We start from the raw sequence: 19790 nt of genomic DNA on the forward strand, positions 1-19790 counted from the left end.
AATTCCCGATTTGAAGATTGCGAATATGAAGGCAGGGATAGGAAAAAATGCGTCATGAGGATGGGGATGACATACCCACCCTCGTTTTGACCCATTGTCATCCCTACATAAGGGTCATATATAAGGCCCTCACTATAGAATGACTCTTAAGTGGATGGAAGAGCTTAATTTATTGGGTGTGTTAGGCTTATCTGCTCTTGCTTTATGGGGTTGATGTCTAAAACTGTTCTCTAATAATGATGATAATCAACATGGACATGGACATATGGTCCCCCTAGCCACTCTCAAAACATCATTGGATACAAATGAGTGTATCAAGTAAAATATAAGGTTGATGACTCTCTTAATCGTTTCAAGTCACACCTTGTGTTAAGGAGTGTTCCATCGACAATCCGAAATCGATTACTCTCAAACATTTAGCCCCATTGTAAAATCCATCACCATTAGAATCATCTTATCACTTGTTGTCTAATATGATTGGTCCATCACTCAATTAGATGTCTCCAATATCTTCCTCCATGGCACCATCCGCGAAGAAGTCTACATGCCCCAACCTCCCGCTTTCATTGATTCTCAAAACTTCTCCTTGGAATGGGTTTTACACCGTCTTTTCATTAGGTCTAATTAGTCTTTCACCTTTCATTAGTCTCCCACATATTGTCAAAATTTAATCCAACAATTGGGGGCAAAATTTGCCATGAGACACACTGACAATGGGATAAAATTTTGGTGTTGAGAATGACAAAAGGATTGTTGGATTTCAATAAAAATGTTCATTTGGAAAAGGAAATGTGGTTTTTGTCAACTCTACTACAAAGCAAGCCCAAACCCAAAAAGCTGGGCAGAAGAAGCTCTAGGCCCAAATCAAAAGAGCAATCTTATTTTTAGTAAGAAAAACAGTTACTCTGTATCAAAGGAAAGTGGGCGTTGACGACGCGGAGACACAAGAACACAAGCCAAGCAAAGCCAGAAGGCGAATTCAGAAGGAGGGCTGATTCGGCTGAAGGTGTGAGGATCTTCTTCTCTGTGACTGCACCAGGGTTTGCCAATTTAGGGCTTTCCTCGTCGGGGCTATTCAATTTTCCATCTGTGCAGTCGCAGAGACTCTTTGTGAAAACAAAAAACAAAAAAGAGGGCAAAAAGATCGAATTTTGAATGAGAGCGAGTGCTATAAATTCTTGTGGGTATTAGGGTTTTGCAATTCAATTTAGCAGAGAAAAGAGGAGATTGTTGGAAATGGCTTACAGGAGGAGGCAGCAGGTGCCATCATCTTCGTCATCAACATCAAGCCCAAGCTTTCGATTTGAAGAAGAAGACGAAAAATCTCGGTACCCACTGCCTCCGCCGCAGTCCGATGATTCGCTTGCGGCCAAAGCTATTCGAGCCTCTTCGGCACACCGCGACTCTTCTCTCTCCTCTGCTTATGCCGCTCGCGGTGCTCAGCCTGCTGTCAACGCCTCGTCACCTTCCCGATTTTCCAACCCCCCCACCACCACAACCACTGCGTCGTCTTCTCCCTCACAGGTCTGGGAATTCACATGCTTTATGCTGTTTTCATTCGCGAATTGGCTTCTGTGTTGCATCTGATGTGGTTTGATTCTACCCATTTCTTGCTTTCGCTGCTACTTGCAAGTTCCAATGCCTTTTTATCTGTTGTGTTTTGTAGCCACATGAGTATACATCAATAAAAAACTTGAATGAATCCAAACATGGGTTTTGGGGTGTACTTGCTAGAAAAGCCAAAGCCATTCTCGACGACGACGAGGATAATGCAGCTGAAAATTATGATTCTCCTGGAAGAACAAGGGTGGACATGCCTTCTACACCAACAAGGGGTAAGGTGAGATAATCTTCTTCATCATGTCTTATGGTAGCTTGTCATTTTCCAAAGACGTGCAGTTGCTGCTTCATTGTTAATTCATCATTTAGTTGTGTATCTGCGGACTTTTAGTATCTAATGACTAAGTTGTATATCTACTAACGATTTGCAGCAGTATCGTGATCCAAACCAACATGTTGAGAGCCGTGGAAGGACAGACAATCCGACTTTACAGAAGGGGTTGGGTGCATTCACATCATCCCTTAGTTATATTAGTGGAACCATTGGGACTGCCTTGGAGGTAGGCATTGCAAAAGCTATATTAAAGTGAATTTTGAGCTTTAAATGGTTTTCTCAGGCTGTCAAAAGTAATCCCACTATTTTGCCCACTGTTTCATTCTATTTTCTGAAACTTAGTAAGTTGTCCGTGTGTGTTTATACATAAGGCTAATATGAATGGAAACAATTACTCTGTGTGTGTGTGTGTTTGTATCTGCACAAATTCATTGACTTTATGTTTAGCTGTATCCTTACTCTGGAATCATTACAATAAATTGGTACTTACTATTCGATCATGTATGCACTGTTTGTGTTTCACTTTGACAGGAAGGTCGTACGATTGTTGAGAACCGGACTGCAGACATCATTCAAGAAACTCGTAAGCATATCAAGAAAAAGGCCAGTGGTTCTGCACAGGATCAGGCACAAAAACCTCAGACGCAAGCTGACCTCGAACTTCAATTGAAGGCATCTCGCGACGTAAGGTGGCAACTTTTGTGTCACTGGTTGATATAATAGAAGTTATATGCTTGCAGCCGGAATATGAATAATGTTGGGATGTTGGAATATTTTAATTAATTTCCTCCTTATCATGCATGAAATCTGTTGAGTCTGGTATAACCCTCTTTGTACAAATAATTAACAGTTAATAGAATGAAATTTTTTGGATGACTTTGATGCTCCATAATCCGTAACCTTGCTATTGGGTTCACGTGTAGCATAATTGTTTGATGCTTACAGTTCACTTGTATAGTAAGATGCATGATTTGCCTTTTGTTTGCACTACAGGTTGCAATGGCAATGGCTGCCAAGGCAAAACTTCTTCTTCGGGAGTTGAAGACTGTCAAAGCAGATTTTGCTTTTGCAAAGGAGCGATGTGCTCAGTTGGAGGAAGAAAACAAAATCCTTCGAGAGAATCGTGAAAGGGGAGACAGCCCTGAAGATGATGATTTGGTATCAATTTTTTTTCTTTCATCATTAGTAGTGTTTTTTGGTTTATTTTCTTTTACATTGGCTTCATCTTTTGTTAATTTATCTTTCTTTTGGGACTTGAAATTATGTTTGGTTTACAATTTACCATCTTCATTTCCAATGTTATATATTTAAAGACCTTATGAATAGTTTGAGCAGGACAAGAACCTCCTTGATAACATTTCAGTGCTTATGTTCTATATGCATAATGACATCAGGTGCAATGTCTCTGATGCGAATATTTCCCTTTCAGATACGGCTGCAATTGGAAACACTTTTGGCAGAGAAAGCAAGATTGGCACATGAAAATTCAGTTTACGCACGTGAAAATCGCTTCCTAAGGGAGGTTGTCGAATATCACCAGCTTACCATGCAGGATGTTGTTTACTTGGATGAGGGAACTGAAGAAGTCACTGAAGTTTATCCCATTAAGGTACCTTCTAGTTTCTAGTTGAACTCCTGTCTCCATTGCAGTACCTGTATCCCTATCCGCTGTCATCTGCACTGCTTTTTAGGCCGACTTTGACATAACTGTTCATTGACTCAGGTCATCCCTTCTTATTCTTCACCAGCATCAGAAGTCCGGGGAGTTTCCCAAAATTCTTCCCAATGAAGCTCTTCTATCCCCCTTTTGATGGCAACTGGAGATGTTTCTCTTCGATTGGCAAGGGGATATAATCTATACTTTCAACAAAGGCTTGAAGTTGTAGCAATATTATTTGTTGTTTGTAATATACTTTTTGCCATTTATTATCAGTCCTTCCAATTTGCTTGGCTGATATGTGTAGTTCATGTCCCGTGAGCTTTAAAAATGTTGTTAACATACAATGATAATTTATTTAGTGCTTGGGATTCAAAAAAAAAAAAAAAAAAAAATCCTGCATTTTGATAAAATGGCTTGTGGGTTCACACAAACATGGATGTTGGTAGCTTTTGAGCATTTGTAGACCAGAGCCTATTGAGAAGGGCAATTTATTCCAACAGGCTTGAATTCGACCGGAATTGAACAGAGCCTCATCCCCTTCAAGTTTTACACATGAAATCTAAGGCTTTGGTACTTTTGGTTTTGGACCAACAAACCAAATGCCCTCTATGATGTATTAAACATTACTACCTGCTCTTGTGACATTTTACCGAACCATTAATATCCACCGGAATCTGAGGCATGGCCGCCGTATATGTCATTTTCGAGTTTTACTTATAACCTTGGTTATTGGTTATTACCCTGATGGTAAGCCTTCAAACCACCTGTCCATAATTATCCAACGGATATATGTCACATGTGCAGGTACGACTAATGTTAGCATAATTCTTTCGCTTTTAACATGCACAATCCAAATTTTCCTTTTTCTCGTATGATGTTTTTGTACATTTTGTTGTTAAGCTGTCAATTTAAACACATTCAAATATGAGAGTTCATAATTTCAGTAGTTAAGACAGAGACTTGAATCTACCACTTTTTTTATTTTTTTATTTTTATAATCATAATCTAATATCACTTTAGTTTAAACTCATGGCCATTCCCACCGTCAATGATTCAGAATGAGATTGATAGTTAGGAAGGAAGCATAGCAAATTGTTTAAAAATAGAATATTTCCATATATGGTTAATACTTTCCTACTGCCAATTAAGCAACAACTTAAAGACAGATGTAATGTCCAAAGCTTGTGGACACTGGACAGCTCCTAGCTAGCCATAGATAGAAAATTTCATTCGGCGGCCTACTTATGCATCAAATAATTAATATATTAATTAACATAACCATTATTTTTTATTTTCCAAAAACACATTGATTATTTATTTAAAATTTTATTCTTAAAAATACATGGTTGAAATGAAGCATAGGATTCCTCTAAGGTCCAAGGTGTGTGCTAGAAAAAGTACATGGCACAGCACGTTTAGCCGGAGACAACAATGTGGGGATCAAAACAGACCATGTCACCCTTTGGGAGCCTCCATAAATTATTAAAATCATGCCCATCTTGCAGTGCAAAACCCCTTGCTCCATTTCTAATATTTTATTTATTAATTATTATGTAACTACACAAAGTTTATTTGTCTTTGTGTAGTACTTAGTTATACCAAACACAGCTCATTATACCATTCACAATCATTATACGAATTAGATGGTTATTTTCACCCGTTGATGTATGAGAAATGTATAATAAGAATTATATATCAACGTTACGTTGCGTGTACGATTGTATTTAATATTTATTAATATTAATATTTGTATTACATGAATGAGAACAAGAATTTGGCCACTGTGTAGAGCATTGGTCAAACTAGTTGCCATCAAAATCACATAGTATGAACTCAAGTTTCCAAATACCAAGTTGTGGTTCAAAGAGCAACCGACCTTATATTCCGAGAAGAAGAAGACAACTTAACACTCCCATCCTCAGATTAAGACCATTATTGGAATGTCATTATAACTCATAAGGGACCTAATTCAATAAAATGAAACAAAATTGTTTTTCTTAGAATCGTCACTTACATGTAGTCGATTCTTAATTAAAAATAAATACTCTTAACTACTTGAGTTACAAATCTTTTCAAATAACTAAAAGATAATGCAAAGGACCCACTAGTGTAGTGGTTTGGAGTATTTACTCCCTCAGGCAAGGTCCTGGGTTCGAGTCCTAGCATCCGTGTTGTGTGTGTGAGTTTAATATGCTATCGCCCCTTTTAATAGGAAAGGACCTCAAAAAAAAAAAAAAAAAAAAAAAAAACTAAAAGATAATAACCGGTTATTAAAAATTAAATTTCAACTCTTAGTTTTTAAAGAAATAGTAGAAGACAATTTTAAAATTAAAAAATTGAAAGTAAAATTAGATGTAGGGGTGTTTAGACTAAATGATGCGAATATTCAAAGAGTGAAGAGGAGAGAGAGCCCCACACCCTGAAAGAGCGTGGTTTCATTTCACAACTCACATGCTGGATCCGGGCCCGCCCTGCGGCCACTGGGTCCCATATCCGATGACATCTCCACAGCATCTGATTGGAGCACCACCACACGCGCTCACTCAGCGTGTGTCGTCATTCGCGGTGCTCCTCCTGTCAGTCTCGTTGTGAGGTGTCAATCTTAAAATCTTACAGCAACGACAGAGAAGGAAAGAGCGAGAGAGAGGAGAGAGAGAGGGTCTCAAAATCTGAATGAAATGGCGTCGGCATCGCCTCTCTCTCTAGCTACAGCAGCAAGCAAAGGCAAAGCAAGACGCCATTAAAACCCTCTCAATTCTAAACCCCACCACCTCTGCCCACCATTACTTTTGCTCCTACCCAGCACAGTTCAAGCCTCACAACATCCCATTTACTAGTTTCTTTACCCTTTTGAGCTCTTTCCTCAGAGACGTCCATTGGAATTCAATGTCAGGTTCTTATGCTCAGAATTTCTCACCGGCGAGAGCGCTCTCTCCGCACCTAAGAACCCCGCCCGATGTGGATAGCCAGTACTTGACTGAGCTGTTGGCGGAGCACCAAAAGCTTGGACCTTTCGCGCAGGTCGTCCCCATATGCGGCCGACTCTTGAATCAAGGTTTCTCTTTTGCCCATGTTTGTTTTTGGACCAAGTCCTTTTTTCTGTGTTATGATTGTGATTTGGATTTGCTTTTGGGTGTTTTTAGGGCCCAAAGTTAAAATCTTTCTGCTTTTTTCTATGAACCCAATTGAGATTTCTGCATCTTAATAGCTGTCTGCTGTTCATTTCTGTATATGGGTGTGGGGTAATTGACGAATTATGAAAGCCATGGAAAGAAAGATCAGAACTTGTTGATACAGGAGAAAATAATGTAGATTTCTCTGCCTTGCGTAGCTAGGATGTTTATTTGGTCCTTGAATTACTTATTATGAGTATGCTCTGCCCACCTTTGGTGGTTCAAAGTAGTCTTTCACACAACCTCCTCATCAAGGAGTGGGATGGAGATTAATGCTTTTGGATAAAATGGAACTTCTTTTTCCTCACAATATTGGAGTTGACTTGCATGTTCTATGTGTTATGTTCTTTTTCATTTGCTTTCATCACTAATCTCTCCATTTCATCTGTGTTCTACTTGTCATATTGATTTATTAAACTTTGCCAAGAAACTGATTCAATGCTCTATATTCTTGTTTCATTATATTATATATTGAGGAAGGGACATGCTAAAGTTTGGTGCTCTTCTATTTTTTGATAGAGATAATACGGGTTTCTGGAATGATGCCCAACCAAGGGTTTAGTGACTTTGACAGAATGCAACGTGGAAGCCCTAGCCCCATTGGTTCAGACATAATGCCAAACTATAGAGGGTCAGGCCTAGGTGGCTGGAACGGCCGACCTCACGATGTAAGTACTTGAAATCATGTTCTCTTTTATGTAACACCCATAGTTTGCATCTCCGGTCTTCCATTTTTCTTTATCTATTGCACAGTAGTGTATTGATTATTTTTCTTGCTGTCCCTTTTTCTGATTTGTTTAAACTGTGTATGCCTAAATGAATTTCCTGCTAGATTTGTTGTATCTTGTATGTATGTCTCTGCCTACCTGCTTAATTGGTATGCGAAGCATGAACGTCTGAAAAACTAGTTTAAATAATCGTACATGGCAATGTGGAACTGAACAAGAGGAAAGCATAATCAGGTCCTGAGAGATACTGAGTAGTATTCTACTGACGTGGAAGACTTGGATCTTGCCTGAAGTGGGGTCAGAATGGGTAATGCAATATTGGGAGTTTGGAAGTTGATTATGGTGGTCTTCTATCCACAGGTTGAGAGACAGTATTGCTTACTTTTTGTGGACTTGAAGACTGCCAAAACACTCTTATGTATCAGCCTACGACATGGTTTCCTTCTGGGTCAGTTATCCACTGACTTTTTCCAAATTCATCTATTTCCATTAGGTGGCTTTCTCAACTGTGAATTCATTTTGATCCAGGACATAGTCAAATGTGATTAAGGCAGGGGTGTCAGTAAATCCACTGGCTTCATATACCATTAAATCCATTATTATATGGTAAATAGTGGAAGTTTCAGCTTTATAATATGGTTGAAGTTTATTAATTGATTTTATATACTTCGAAGCTATTTTATGTTAGTTGACTAGCTTGGATATCCCACTACGTTGAATGTTGTGTATTTTGAGCTTTTTCTATGTTTATTTTATGTGGAATAGGCTACGGTTCCCCTATCTCTTTCTCAGTTTATCTTTTTATCATTTTGTTCATGCTCCATTAATTCATCTTTTTTCCTCTTGGTATAGTTTCAATAGTTTGCCTTTGGTTGCATAATTGTAACAGAGATTAGGTGGTCCACAAGGGATGAATATGGAATGGCAAGTCGCACCATCAAGCCCAAGTTCCTACATTGTGAAGAGGATATTGCGCTTGGATATTCCAGTAGATAGCTTTCCAAATGTAAGCCATGCATATCACTTGAGAGTGCATTATGTGAGATCGTTATCTTAAATTCTAACCTTTTGATTTAATGATTAAAAAGAACCAAGTGTTAGTGTGCAGAGGCACACACACAGTTATTCTTTAATAAGGTTCTTGAATTAAGTACATGTGCCTCAATGCATCTGATTTCAGCCTTCACATATGATCTAACGAACAACTGAGAAGTAAGCCCTTATCAAAGGATCGATCGCTCTCTCTCCCGCACTTTTTGTGATACTAAAGCTTCTATTTTTGTAGTTCAATTTTGTGGGCCGGCTTCTGGGTCCTAGAGGCAATTCACTAAAGAGGGTGGAAGCTTCTACAGGCTGTCGTGTATACATAAGAGGAAAATGTTCAATAAGAGATATTGACAAGGTAGAATTATTCTCAGTGTGTTGTGTGCATTAAATATTAAATCAAGTTCTTTTTTCTTCTTCTGTTTTCATTTCTACTATATGTTTTACGTCTCTTGACATATATTTCTTGCTTTCCCGCTCTCAAGGAGGAATCTTTGAGAGGAAGACCAGGTTATGAACATCTGAATGATCCGCTGCACATTATAATTGAGGCTGAATTACCTGCTAATATTGTTGATATGCGGTTGAGACAGGCAAAACAAATCATAGAAGAACTTCTCAAACCGATGGTATATTTTCTGATTCATCCCTTTGGCTTTTCAATACAAATATTGTTGCCTTTCCACTATGATGTATCGTTATTCACAAGTACATATCACATGAATAATGAAACTGATTTTACCTTCCCTTAACGTACAATATTTACTGTTTCAAAATAAATAGATTGTATGAGGTTGCCCTTGATTCACATAAATAATGAATCTTGATTTTCATTTCAGGACGAGTCACAAGACCACTACAAGAGGGAACAGCTGAGAGAACTAGCTATGCTAAAATCCAATCTAAGAGAAGAGAGTCCTCAACCATATGGTAGTGTATCTCCTTTCACTTCAAGTGGGATGAAGCGTGCCAAAACTGGTCTGTAACGTTTCATTTGACTCGTCTTCTCATTGGTTCTTCCTCCTGTACAACTCTTGAACTTTTTTGCCATCGAATGCTTCTCGGTGTATTTCAATCCTGTCTGCAAAGGAGGACGCGTTATGGACCTGTTTGGTGAGATCAATGCAGGGTTTTCTTCCATGACATTAAGATATACGGATGAACGGAGATATTCTTTTGTTATAGTTTTTTGTGGTTGTAGTTGATTGTGATTGTAGAAGTAGAAAAATTATGGCATATAAGTTATTCTTTATTTTGCTGAACAAGTATCTTGTTATTAACTTGACATTGTCTAAAACTCTGAAGTGGGAATATGCATCGATTGTTTAATATGTTTTACATTTGTGGGTGAATTCAGTTCCTTGAATGAGCTGTTTTTCATGCTCCTTGGTAAACATTATCCCGTCTTGCAATAGACACTGTTTCTATGCCCGCATAGGTGAATGAAATTTGAATTCGGAGTTGGGGATGGTAGAGAGAGAACCAACCAGTTGGAAATGTGATAAAAACGTTGCAAACATTTTTCTTTGATAAGTAAACAAACACGGTGAATGTTCACATGAGAAAAACCAACCTGGAGTTGTAGCTAAGGTAAACCAACAATTTTCTTTTATGACAATCAAAAAATTCTTCTAAAAGAGTTTGGCGCAAAAAAATTCTTAGACGTGCTTTTGCCTTTAGGACATAAAAACTTTTCCTCAAGAAGCAAATGTCAAGTGTTTTAAGAAATAAGCGTTGTTGTCGAAAGGAGTAAGAATTAAATGCCCAAGTCAACTGCTGGCTCGATACATTTTTCTGTCCATCTTTTAACAAGCATTTTCGAGGACTAGCCTGCTTCCATAGAAGAATTCCTCGCCCACTTTCAATATACTTATAATAAAGTGCTTATGAGTAAAAGTGTTTCTTATAAAGTGCTTATTAGATTAGAGTAGTTTAGAATATCTCTTTGTAAACAAAAACAATAAAAAGGTTCAAAACTATTATGTCTCTGCACTGGGATTTCTTTGTTTATTTTCTCCTCCCCGAATACCGCCTATATAAAAAGACATGGAGCTTGGAGAGATGTGCGTATGAGTGGGTTTGGAGAGCGAGCCGCAACCATGGGTTTAACTAAATGAATGGGCTTGAAAACGGTCTTAGGCCCAAATTTGGATATATTGGATCCATGGACAGAAAATAGAGTAATTTGGGTGTGGCCCAGTGGGCTTTGATATAAAAGAATTAGATTGCGTACGGTAAGTATTTCACTTGCTCATATCAACTAATAAGCTGAGACCAAAAACCGAAGGGGAAGTTGAGAAGTTTCTGGAGAAGGGAAAAATGGGGAAGCAGCCGGTGAGGATGAAGGCAGTGGTGTACGCGCTGTCACCGTTTCAGCAGAAGGTGATGCCTGGTCTCTGGAAAGATCTGCCGACGAAGATCCACCACAAGATCTCCGAGAACTGGATCAGCGCCACCCTCCTTCTCGGCCCACTCGTCGGCGTCTACTCGTAAGCTCTCCTTCTCCTCCTTCTTCTTCGAATCTTCCTTTTTTTCGTTGATTTTTATATTCATATGAGTTAATTGATCGAATTTGCTGGATTTATAGTAAAAACTAAATTTGAAAGCTTTTTCTTTTTGCCACAAAGAATTGTCAATACCCATTTCACCAAGCGCATTCTCTCTCTAAGTTTTCCCAAGATATGATATTAGGGTTCGCAGCCATACCGAAATAATTATTTGTTTAGATTGTAGCTGAGGAATTTGGACGAAAAACTGGGAAAAAAAAGGTGGCAGCTTTTGATTTTTAATTAATATTTATTTTCACCGATGCATGCAGACTGCAGTCTGTATTTTTCTTACAAGTCGTCGAGTACATATTTTTTGTTCTTGGTTTTTCATAATCAGTTGATTGTTTAGAACCAGTGATATTTAGTTCATCTGCTTAGAGGAATATGTGTGTGTGTGTGTGTGTGTGTGTGTGTGTGTGTGTGTGTGTTTGTTCGGGGAAGTCAGACCAGCCAGAAGAACATCATTGGAACCCCTTGATATCTTGCTTGAGGAAGTCACTAGTTTTCAAAATGAGGACTTGATAAAACAATGAACAAGATAATTAGAAAACTAAGCAGAATTGAGACACAGCCTAAAATCTTTTCACACTATTTCATCAAATTCTAGCAAACATTAGCGTAGGATGTAAATAAATTAACTTAGCTAAGTTGTGTATAAGGCTCAGATAAAAGAGATTCTTTGTTTTGAATAGGCATTTTGTTCGTCAGTAATACATTTGTTTCAACATTGCAAAGTCAGACCAATCTGTAATTGCCCTCTTCTTTGTTTCTGTCATCGTCGATTTTACTTATTATTTGGTGTCTAACTCCCCTTTCCTATTCTTCTTCCCTATGCCCACAAAAATATTTTGATTAAATAGACCTTCTATTTTTTTGTTCTTGTGCTCAATTCTGAAATGTATGCAGGTATGTTCAGAGCTACCAGGAAAAGGAGAAGTTGGAGCACAGGTACTGAAGCTATGCATTCAGTCAATAGCTGTTGAAATTGCCAGAAGACTGTAGTTTTTCTTGTTTCTCATGCAAATAAGTTTGAGTATTTTATTGGTTATTGGTTAAACTTGTACTTCAATGTTGAGCTTTGCTACTGGGAATTCCAGTTCTTGTCTTGACTTGTACTTGTTAAATTGACAATTTTTTGGGGGTATTTCTAGATTGATGTATTGGTTTGGTGCCAAATTAATAGAATAATGCTTATATGGCTTATGTGCCTACAACCCAATACATATCTAATGAGAGAGATGTTGACATCAATTTCTTGTTACACTCTCGATTGTGAATTCGCTTTTCATTCTTCCTTTGGTTGGTTATTGCTCTTGCTTTTCCATTCCTTTAGGCCTTCTTGTCTTTGCGTTTGCTCCCCCCTCCTGTTCAGGCTAGGGCCCCCCTCGTGGGCCTGTTTTGCCTTCGGGCTTTTATGAAGTACTCTTCCTGACCAAACAAAAAGAAAAAAAGAAAAGAAAGCCATTGACCATTGTGATGCAATATGGATGAAGCTGTGATCTATGGCCATTAACGAGAAATCTAGAATTTGCCAAAGTCAGAGTTGGCAAGTAGTTTTGTGGTCTCCAACTAGAAGGACTTATAGCTTAAGTAGTTAAGAATATTTATCCATATATTTTAGGTTTTTAGTTCGATTTCCATTCTTCTAACATCGATTGCATTTAAATAAATTTAAAAAAAAGTGTGCTGCTAAACGAATCTTAAAATTAACTGAGTACACCCTACTACCAAACTATTCATTGAATTACTAATTTATCATAATATAAAATGACAAAAAAAGATATATTGAATTGTGAAACAAATAAAATTTTAATAAGTACACCTTACTCACTATATTCAACCCGTATCAGACATAGAAAAGTCTTCGTATTGCTTGGTGCTCACGAATAACGCAGCGAGTACTAGTTTAAGATTAGTATTACGAAATTAAAGATTTTAATGAAACCCAAAATCTGAAAAGAGGGCACAGATTCATGTAAAAAGATAAACTTGGATTGGGATTGGTATTATAGTGTTGTACTAGGGTTATTTTTGGTAGTTAAATAGGGTATACTTAGTTAATTTTATATTTTGATTTAAATATTAAGATTAACTTAAATTATAGAGTGTACTCAATTAATTTTAGAATTCGTTTAGCAGAACTCAACAAAAATTTGTGATCTACTGAAGGCTGAAGCAAAGCTTCTTACTCACTTCCTCATCAATGAAAAAGTCTCGAGATAAATTCTAAATACGTAATCATTTGTAAATCACACAGAACACAAATCCAAATTAGATTTGGGTTTGGGCCGAAGTAAGAACAAAAGGAAAAGTAAAAAAAGAGAAAAGAAAGGTAACAAACAATTAATCAAAACGACGTCGTCAGCCATAGTTAATTTGAAATTCAAACGGCGCACTTTCTTACCTTGTTCAATGCACACCAGGGTTCGACTTCATACCGCTCACCTTGTCTGTTACGCTGCGCAATAACTCAACACCTCAACTCTCTCTGGTTTTCTGAAACGGCGACGTTCTCACTAGATCAATCGGATCTTGCTTTTTCGTTGTTGGGTCAATCCGATTCCAATCGAAAAATGGTAGCTGCTGTCGACTCATTCACCGCCAACACTTACGAAGAGGCTCGCAACCAACGCCTTGAAGAAAACAAAAGGAAGTTCCAGGTCTGTGTCTGCAATCCCATTCATATCTTCTTCTTCTTCTTCATTTCCAAAAAGAAAAAAAATTCATCTTTGAACTCTCATTTGCTGCATAATTTTGGCTGATGAAGGATTTGGGAATTTCAAACATTTCGAAGACTCTGACCCACTTGACTGCTTCTCCGAACAAGTCCCAGGTTGAAGAAAAATCTAGACTTGTTTCCATCTTCTCATTTTCCTATATTGTTGTGGGTTTTCATTTCAATACTTGAAAAAATTTAGAAAGTTCGTATCTTTATGGTGGTACCGTGCTACAGCAACGTGTTTCAAGACCCAAAGCAAAAAATACCTGTTTTGATTTAGAGCCAAGACGGTCTTCCCGTCAACGCAACCCAATCCAATCGTATCGTGATGATGTAAGTGATGCACTCACAACTGGTCTATGTGTGATAAGCAAGTTTTGATTTTGAACCATCAATTTATGGGAAAAAGAATGAATGGATTTTTGCTTCCCATTGCAGGTTGACATAGGCCTGCCAACTTTGAGGAAAAGGTCAAGGAAAACTTCATCTTCATGGGGAAGGTAGGATAGATTTTTGGCTGTTGAATTCATGTTGCTTTATTGCATCAATTATTTAGCTGTTTTGGTAGTAATTGTGTGTAACTTTCAGCTACCTTGCAAGGCCTATAGAGGAGGTCAGAGCTGCTTCTTATGAAGAAAGGAGTGCTGCTTTTCAAGCTGCAGAGAAGCTTCAAGAGAATCTACAGACTGAGAATCCAACTTTTGTCAAATCGATGGTTCGGTCTCATGTTTATAGCTGTTTCTGGTTGGTAAGTTGCAACAAAAAACTTGGTTTTTCAGTACTGTCGTCATTACTTATTAGTGGTTTGTTTAATCTATACCACCAACATCAAACAAGTTGTAGCAGATATAATTGTGTTACTTGATTAATTAATCTATTTGTCTACCGGTTTCGTTTCAATTTCAAGGGGCTTCCTTCAAAATTTTGCGAGGATCATCTCTCAAAAATGGGGTCGGAAATGGTACTAGAGGATGAAGATGGCAATGAGTATGATGCTGTCTACATTGGCAAGAGGGCTGGGCTTAGTGGGGGCTGGAGAGGGTTTGCTTTGGAACACAAGTTGGATGATGGTGATGCGCTTGTGTTTGAACTGACTGAACCCGCAAGATTTAAGGTACGCTTAAATATATATTAAACAAAATTGATCTTGCAAGACCTTGCCCTCTTATTAAAATCAACTGATTTCTACATAAAAACCACTGCTCGATCGATGTAAACATATGGTCTAAATCTAGGAATGAAACATTTGAGGAATTAGACACTTCAAATATGTTCTTAGGTAGTTCATGCATAGTACCATTCCATTATATGTTGAGGCTTAGGCTTGAACTGTGTGGTAATTAGACACTTCAAAACATGTTCTTATCACATTTTTCTTTTTGTTGGACAAAATTCTTATCACAGTTTAATCATAAACTTTCAAGCTCTGATGATTCGATTATCGTTTATTTATTTTTTCAGTTTATGCCCGTTTTAAGTCATGAAATGCATAATTATCTGATGGGGCTTAGGCTTGATTTGAGAATGTATGCTTTCCATATACTTATCCGGACTTCTTTGAAAGGCCAAATATTGAACTAGTAGTTGTTACGACTGCAGATCTACATAGTTAAGGCATACCCCATGCCGAGTCTAGAATGTTTCAAAAACAATGTGGACAAAGAAGAGATTACCAGTGCTGAAAAGACATCAAAGGCAGCCATGAAGACTGACTCAGAATCAAATCAGAAACGAAGGTCAAAGAGAGGTATTGTGCCTGAGATGGATGAGTCTCAAACTTCCCCACACCCAGAACCAAATCAGAAACGAAGGTCAAAGAGAGGTACTGTGCCTGCAATTGTTGACACAAAAACTTCCCCAGACTCGGAATCGATTCAGAAACGAAGGTCAGAGAGAGGTGTTGTGCCTGTGATGGAAGACTCAAAAACTTCCCCCGTCTTGGAACCAAATCAGAGACGAAGGTCAAAGAGAGGTATGGTGCCTGAGATGGATGACACAAAAACTTTCCCAGACTCGGAATCGATTCAGAAACGGAGGTCAGAGAGAGGTGTTGTGCCTGTGATGAAAGACTCAAAAACTTCCCCAGTCTTGGAACCAAATCAGAGACGAAGGTCAAAGAGAGGTATGGTGCCTGAGATGGATGACACAAAAACTTTCCCAGACTCAGAACCAAATCAGAAACGAAGGTCAAAGAGAGGTACTGTGCCTGCAATGGTTGACACAAAAACTTCCCAAGACTCGGAATCAATTCAGAAACTAAGGTCGGAGAGAGGTGTTGTGCCTGTGATGGAAGACTCAAAAACTTCCCCCGTCTTGGAACCAAATCAGAGACGAAGGTCAAAGAGAGGTATGGTGCCTGAGATGGATGACACAAAAACTTCCCCAGACTCAGAATCGAATCAGAAACAAAGGTCAAAGAGAGGTATCGTGCCCGAAATGGATGACACAAAAACTACTCCGAAGGTTCTGCCAGATAGCCCCAAAGGTCAAGAAATCAAACAGGAAGTCAGCCCGATGAAGAAGAATGAAGTTGCTCCTAAACAAATTAGAAAGAAAGCTAAAGCAAACAGAGTTCGTAGCACAGAAAATCCAGAAGGTTGCGAAGTACAGGAAGCAAGCACGGAAAGTCCAGAAGGTTGTGAAGTCAAACAGGAAGCAAGCACAACTGAAACGGATAGTAGAGTTGTTAAAGATGAGAAGGAATGTGTAGCTAGGAAACCCAGAAAGAAAGTTGTAAAGGAAAGGCTTTTCCGAAAGAGAGCATAGCGGTAGAAGGCTTCATAACTTGTTTGACATCCCAACCTTCGGTTTACGAAGCAAAGTGTTTCCAAAACAGAACGGACTTCAAATTCTGTTCGCGGTGTACTTATTCCATTTCTTCAGGTTTTTAACTTTTTAATTTTTGAAATAGCCTTGACAAAACTTGAAAATTAATATGACATGCAAGGAGGCAATCCATGACGGTTCAATCAAATTGTTTAATTTCAAACTGAAAACACCAGCACTATGGCCTAGGGGAAATATTTCTGTTATGTGTGGTTAACACCATTAAAACTATAACATTAAAAACACTATACAGCAAAAGATCTGTACCCTGTGATTCAAGTACTTCCATTGCATGAGGAGCTGTAAATTTATTGTTGATGTATATATCATTACCAGATAAGAACATCAAAAGAGACTCACAACATAATAAGCCAATTCATGCAAAGCAACAGCTTTCTCATAACATTAACGATAACCAAAAACTTTCATAAAAATATCGAATACACAACTCCAACATGAGTTTGCCCAAAATTCTAAAATCTTAAACAAATGCTTGAAGAAACATTTCCAAAAACGTACATAATCTAGTCAACAGAAATCAAAACAGAAATGTAATATGGATTTCACGAACACAATTGCTAATGGAAGTTGTGTTACATGAATCAGTTCACAGCAGCATCAATGAATGCTCCTCCAGGACGGCGCAAAGCCAACGATCCATGGCATCCCAAAAGCTGCAAGAACCAACATAAATCATTTGTTATTGGCATTGTCACATGAAATCAAATTTAAGGAACTAAAAATTATAATAAATATATATTTTTTAGAAATAAACAAACCTTGGCATTGACACCGTCAGGAACAATACGATGCTCTGCCTTCAACCTGACATAGTCAGCTCGGCTGAACTTGGTAAAGCCCCTGAAAAAGTAACACATCAACAAAGTTTCAGTATAATATGGATTAATTCTAATTCTACTTATGACAAAAAGTTTCTTCAACAGAACCCATGATACACAACAAAAATGCAATCAAAATCAAAAATTCGATTTTGGTTTTCGAGTCACAGAGTGCAAAACCCATAACCCATAAGCACAAAATAAGAAACAAACTCAGAAATGAAAAGAGTTAAAACATACCATTTCCTGCTCTCAATGATCTTTTGACGACCAGGGAACTTGAACTTGGCACGGCGGAGAGCCTCATGAGCATGGTTCTTGTTGCTATCTTTGCAACGAACAGAGAGAAGCACCTGACCAATATCAACCCTAGCGCAAGTACCCAGGGGCTTCCCAAAAGCACCTCTCATACCAGTCTGAAGCCTATCGGCTCCGGCACAAGAAAGCATTTTGTTGATCCTGAGAACATGGAAGGGGTGAACCCTAACTCGCAAATGAAAGGTGTCCTTTCCGGCGAACTTGGCCATGTACTTGTTGCAGGCGATACGAGCGGCCTCGAGAGCTTCGCTCGAAACATTTTCTTTCTCCCAAGAAACGAGGTGGATGCAGAAGGGAAACTCATCCACGCCCTTCTTCTTCATACCCACATCGTAGATTCGGATCTTAGGGTCCGGAACACCACGGCAGAAACGGGATTTCGGGTAGGGTTTGTTCTTGATCTGGCGATAGCACCTGGCTGGCCTTCGTCCCATGGCGACTGATTTTGGCTGCCCAAACCCTAATTCTCGAAATGAAGATGGTGGAAGATTGAGGAGAAGCGTTTGTGATTTATATATGTCGTCCCATTTTCGGAAGCCCTAAGGCGATTGTCATCTGTCGGCTTCTGCGTATGGGCTTACGTCATGTGCCCATGGGTCGGCTGGTCCATGGACTTGGCCCAAATCAGTGTTTTGGGTTGCTTCTTGGACCCGACTCATGCTATCTAGGACTTGAATTTAACCCAAAAACAATGCATACGTTTCGGGTCAAACTTTACCATCTTCCAATTCGTCATGGTGGGCCATACCTTTTATGCACCACGAAAATGCCATCAAACACACCTTAGATTGTAAAGGGTTTATAGCTTAAGTAATTAAGAGCAGTAATTTATGCATATGACACGAAGTCTTATGTTCAAATCCTCTTCTTCTATACTTTTAAAATATTAGATTTATAGAACATAGCCGCGCGGCTAGACCTTTAAAATATTCTATTTTTAGAATATAGCCGGCAACTTTTAAAATATTCTATTTATAGAGTATAGTCGTGCGACTATATTCCTTAAATATATGCCACAATAATAAAAATATGAATTTCTCTATAGGCTTGTCTTTTTAGGTGTCCTTTATGAAAATCCCACATCGAAAATTCATACTCCAGGTATTTATAAACAAAGCATTATGATGGTTTGGTAAGTGTAGTTAATATTGGAGAGTTGGGCTAATGGGTATGGCTATAGGCTCAGCTTCGAATTTGGCTTTGATTCATTAGGAGTGGTCTAATACGTCAAATTTCGCCAGGATATATATATCTATCGACGACATTTCATTGGGAGAAGTTTTAAAATAAATAAATAAATATGAGCTTAGTATGTTTAGGTGAATTAATTTTTTTTAACTTTTAATTTTAATAATTAATTAATATTATGGCTTTATTTAATTATTTAAATTAGTAATTATTTTACTTATTCTTTCTTTAGTAAATAATTAGTATTAAATATTTTAATTAACTTCATGAATTATATTACTTAATAAATAGTAATTAAAATTTTCTATTTTTTGTTTTAACAAAATATGTAAATAATAATCATTCATTAAGTACATAATAACTAAAACATAACTACTAATTAAAGTAATTAAAAAAGAGAAATCCATATTATGCTAATTAAAGGGTATAGCCGCACGGCTATACCTTTAAGATATTATATTTTAGAGTACAGCCGCACGTCTATACCTTTAAAGATATTCTATCTTTGGGGTATCGCCGTGCGGGTGCAGCTATACAATTTATAAATTTTTTTTAAAAAGACCCGCCTGACGTCTAGCTTCAGCTTCGCAACATGTCAAAAACAGTATAACTGCGCAAATGTACTATTTTTTTTAAAATTGTAAAATCATAGTATAATCGCCCGGGTATACCCTTTTTATAATAAAAAATTCGAGTATAGCCACATAGCTATACTATTTATTAAGAATTTAAAAAAAAAAATTTAAAAAACCCTCATAGTGCCTGTTTTGCCATGTGTCAAAAATAGTATAACTGCGCGGCTATACTATTTTTTTTTTACAGTAAAAAATCGTAGTATAGCCTTTTGGCTAT

General features: G+C 37.8%; 5 protein-coding genes and 1 long non-coding RNA gene across 7 annotated transcripts; 4 read left to right on the top strand and 2 right to left on the bottom strand.

Moving 5' to 3' along the window:
- On the top strand, positions 917-3959 carry LOC18772646. 2 transcript variants are annotated; one of them, XM_020566310.1, is made up of 7 exons: positions 917-1524; positions 1667-1840; positions 1992-2120; positions 2426-2578; positions 2888-3052; positions 3324-3503; positions 3618-3959. In XM_020566310.1, exons 1-7 carry the CDS (start codon positions 1237-1239, stop codon positions 3681-3683), a joined length of 1155 nt encoding a protein of 384 aa, XP_020421899.1. In that variant the 5' UTR covers positions 917-1236; the 3' UTR covers positions 3684-3959. The 2 variants fall into 2 exon arrangements, with proteins under 2 accessions (XP_020421899.1, XP_020421900.1); XM_020566311.1 differs by having other exon boundaries at positions 1995-2120.
- LOC18772080 (KH domain-containing protein At3g08620) lies at positions 6159-9851 on the top strand. Its single transcript, XM_007205631.2, has 6 exons — positions 6159-6609; positions 7247-7395; positions 8345-8461; positions 8741-8857; positions 8985-9128; positions 9339-9851. The coding sequence occupies exons 1-6, from the start codon at positions 6441-6443 to the stop codon at positions 9483-9485; spliced, it is 843 nt and encodes a 280-aa protein (XP_007205693.1). The 5' UTR covers positions 6159-6440; the 3' UTR covers positions 9486-9851.
- On the top strand, positions 10734-12299 carry LOC18773254 (cytochrome b-c1 complex subunit 8). The gene is made up of 2 exons (XM_007205020.2): positions 10734-10988; positions 11955-12299. Exons 1-2 carry the CDS (start codon positions 10819-10821, stop codon positions 12001-12003), a joined length of 219 nt encoding a protein of 72 aa, XP_007205082.1. The 5' UTR covers positions 10734-10818; the 3' UTR covers positions 12004-12299.
- LOC109949562 lies at positions 12197-13528 on the bottom strand. Its single transcript, XR_002272012.1, has 2 exons — positions 13453-13528; positions 12197-12476 (listed from the first exon to the last, which is right to left on the bottom strand). It is a non-coding gene; the product is annotated as an uncharacterized LOC109949562 (long non-coding RNA).
- Positions 13494-17125, top strand: LOC18772803 (titin homolog). Its single transcript, XM_007206277.2, has 7 exons — positions 13494-13708; positions 13816-13881; positions 14002-14100; positions 14206-14267; positions 14356-14515; positions 14675-14881; positions 15367-17125. The coding sequence occupies exons 1-7, from the start codon at positions 13622-13624 to the stop codon at positions 16531-16533; spliced, it is 1848 nt and encodes a 615-aa protein (XP_007206339.2). The 5' UTR covers positions 13494-13621; the 3' UTR covers positions 16534-17125.
- On the bottom strand, positions 16959-18254 carry LOC18773355 (60S ribosomal protein L10). The gene is made up of 3 exons (XM_007205799.2): positions 17673-18254; positions 17373-17454; positions 16959-17267 (listed from the first exon to the last, which is right to left on the bottom strand). The coding sequence occupies exons 1-3, from the start codon at positions 18182-18184 to the stop codon at positions 17196-17198; spliced, it is 666 nt and encodes a 221-aa protein (XP_007205861.1). The 5' UTR covers positions 18185-18254; the 3' UTR covers positions 16959-17195.

The sequence above is a fragment of the Prunus persica genome, chromosome G6 (assembly GCF_000346465.2).
Source record: "Prunus persica cultivar Lovell chromosome G6, Prunus_persica_NCBIv2, whole genome shotgun sequence".
NCBI classification, from domain to species: Eukaryota; Viridiplantae; Streptophyta; class Magnoliopsida; order Rosales; family Rosaceae; genus Prunus; species Prunus persica.

Excerpts from the sequence above, each read along its gene's own strand:
- LOC18772646 (XM_020566310.1), top strand. The coding sequence starts at position 1,237 with ATGGCTTACAGGAGGAGGCAGCAGGTGCCATCATCTTCGTCATCAACA. Across the intron at positions 1,525-1,666 it reads CGTCGTCTTCTCCCTCACAG|CCACATGAGTATACATCAAT; the intron begins GTCTGGGAATTC and ends TGTGTTTTGTAG. Across the intron at positions 1,841-1,991 it reads CTACACCAACAAGGGGTAAG|CAGTATCGTGATCCAAACCA; the intron begins GTGAGATAATCT and ends AACGATTTGCAG.
- LOC18772080 (XM_007205631.2), top strand. The coding sequence starts at position 6,441 with ATGTCAGGTTCTTATGCTCAGAATTTCTCACCGGCGAGAGCGCTCTCT. Across the intron at positions 8,462-8,740 it reads CAGTAGATAGCTTTCCAAAT|TTCAATTTTGTGGGCCGGCT; the intron begins GTAAGCCATGCA and ends CTATTTTTGTAG. Across the intron at positions 8,858-8,984 it reads CAATAAGAGATATTGACAAG|GAGGAATCTTTGAGAGGAAG; the intron begins GTAGAATTATTC and ends CCCGCTCTCAAG.
- LOC18773254 (XM_007205020.2), top strand. The coding sequence starts at position 10,819 with ATGGGGAAGCAGCCGGTGAGGATGAAGGCAGTGGTGTACGCGCTGTCA. Across the intron at positions 10,989-11,954 it reads CCACTCGTCGGCGTCTACTC|GTATGTTCAGAGCTACCAGG; the intron begins GTAAGCTCTCCT and ends AAATGTATGCAG.
- LOC18772803 (XM_007206277.2), top strand. The coding sequence starts at position 13,622 with ATGGTAGCTGCTGTCGACTCATTCACCGCCAACACTTACGAAGAGGCT. Across the intron at positions 13,882-14,001 it reads CTTCTCCGAACAAGTCCCAG|CAACGTGTTTCAAGACCCAA; the intron begins GTTGAAGAAAAA and ends ACCGTGCTACAG. Across the intron at positions 14,268-14,355 it reads ACTTCATCTTCATGGGGAAG|CTACCTTGCAAGGCCTATAG; the intron begins GTAGGATAGATT and ends TGTAACTTTCAG.
- LOC18773355 (XM_007205799.2), bottom strand. The coding sequence starts at position 18,184 with ATGGGACGAAGGCCAGCCAGGTGCTATCGCCAGATCAAGAACAAACCC. Across the intron at positions 17,455-17,672 it reads ATCATTGAGAGCAGGAAATG|GGGCTTTACCAAGTTCAGCC; the intron begins GTATGTTTTAAC and ends TTACTTTTTCAG. Across the intron at positions 17,268-17,372 it reads CTGACGGTGTCAATGCCAAG|CTTTTGGGATGCCATGGATC; the intron begins GTTTGTTTATTT and ends TGGTTCTTGCAG.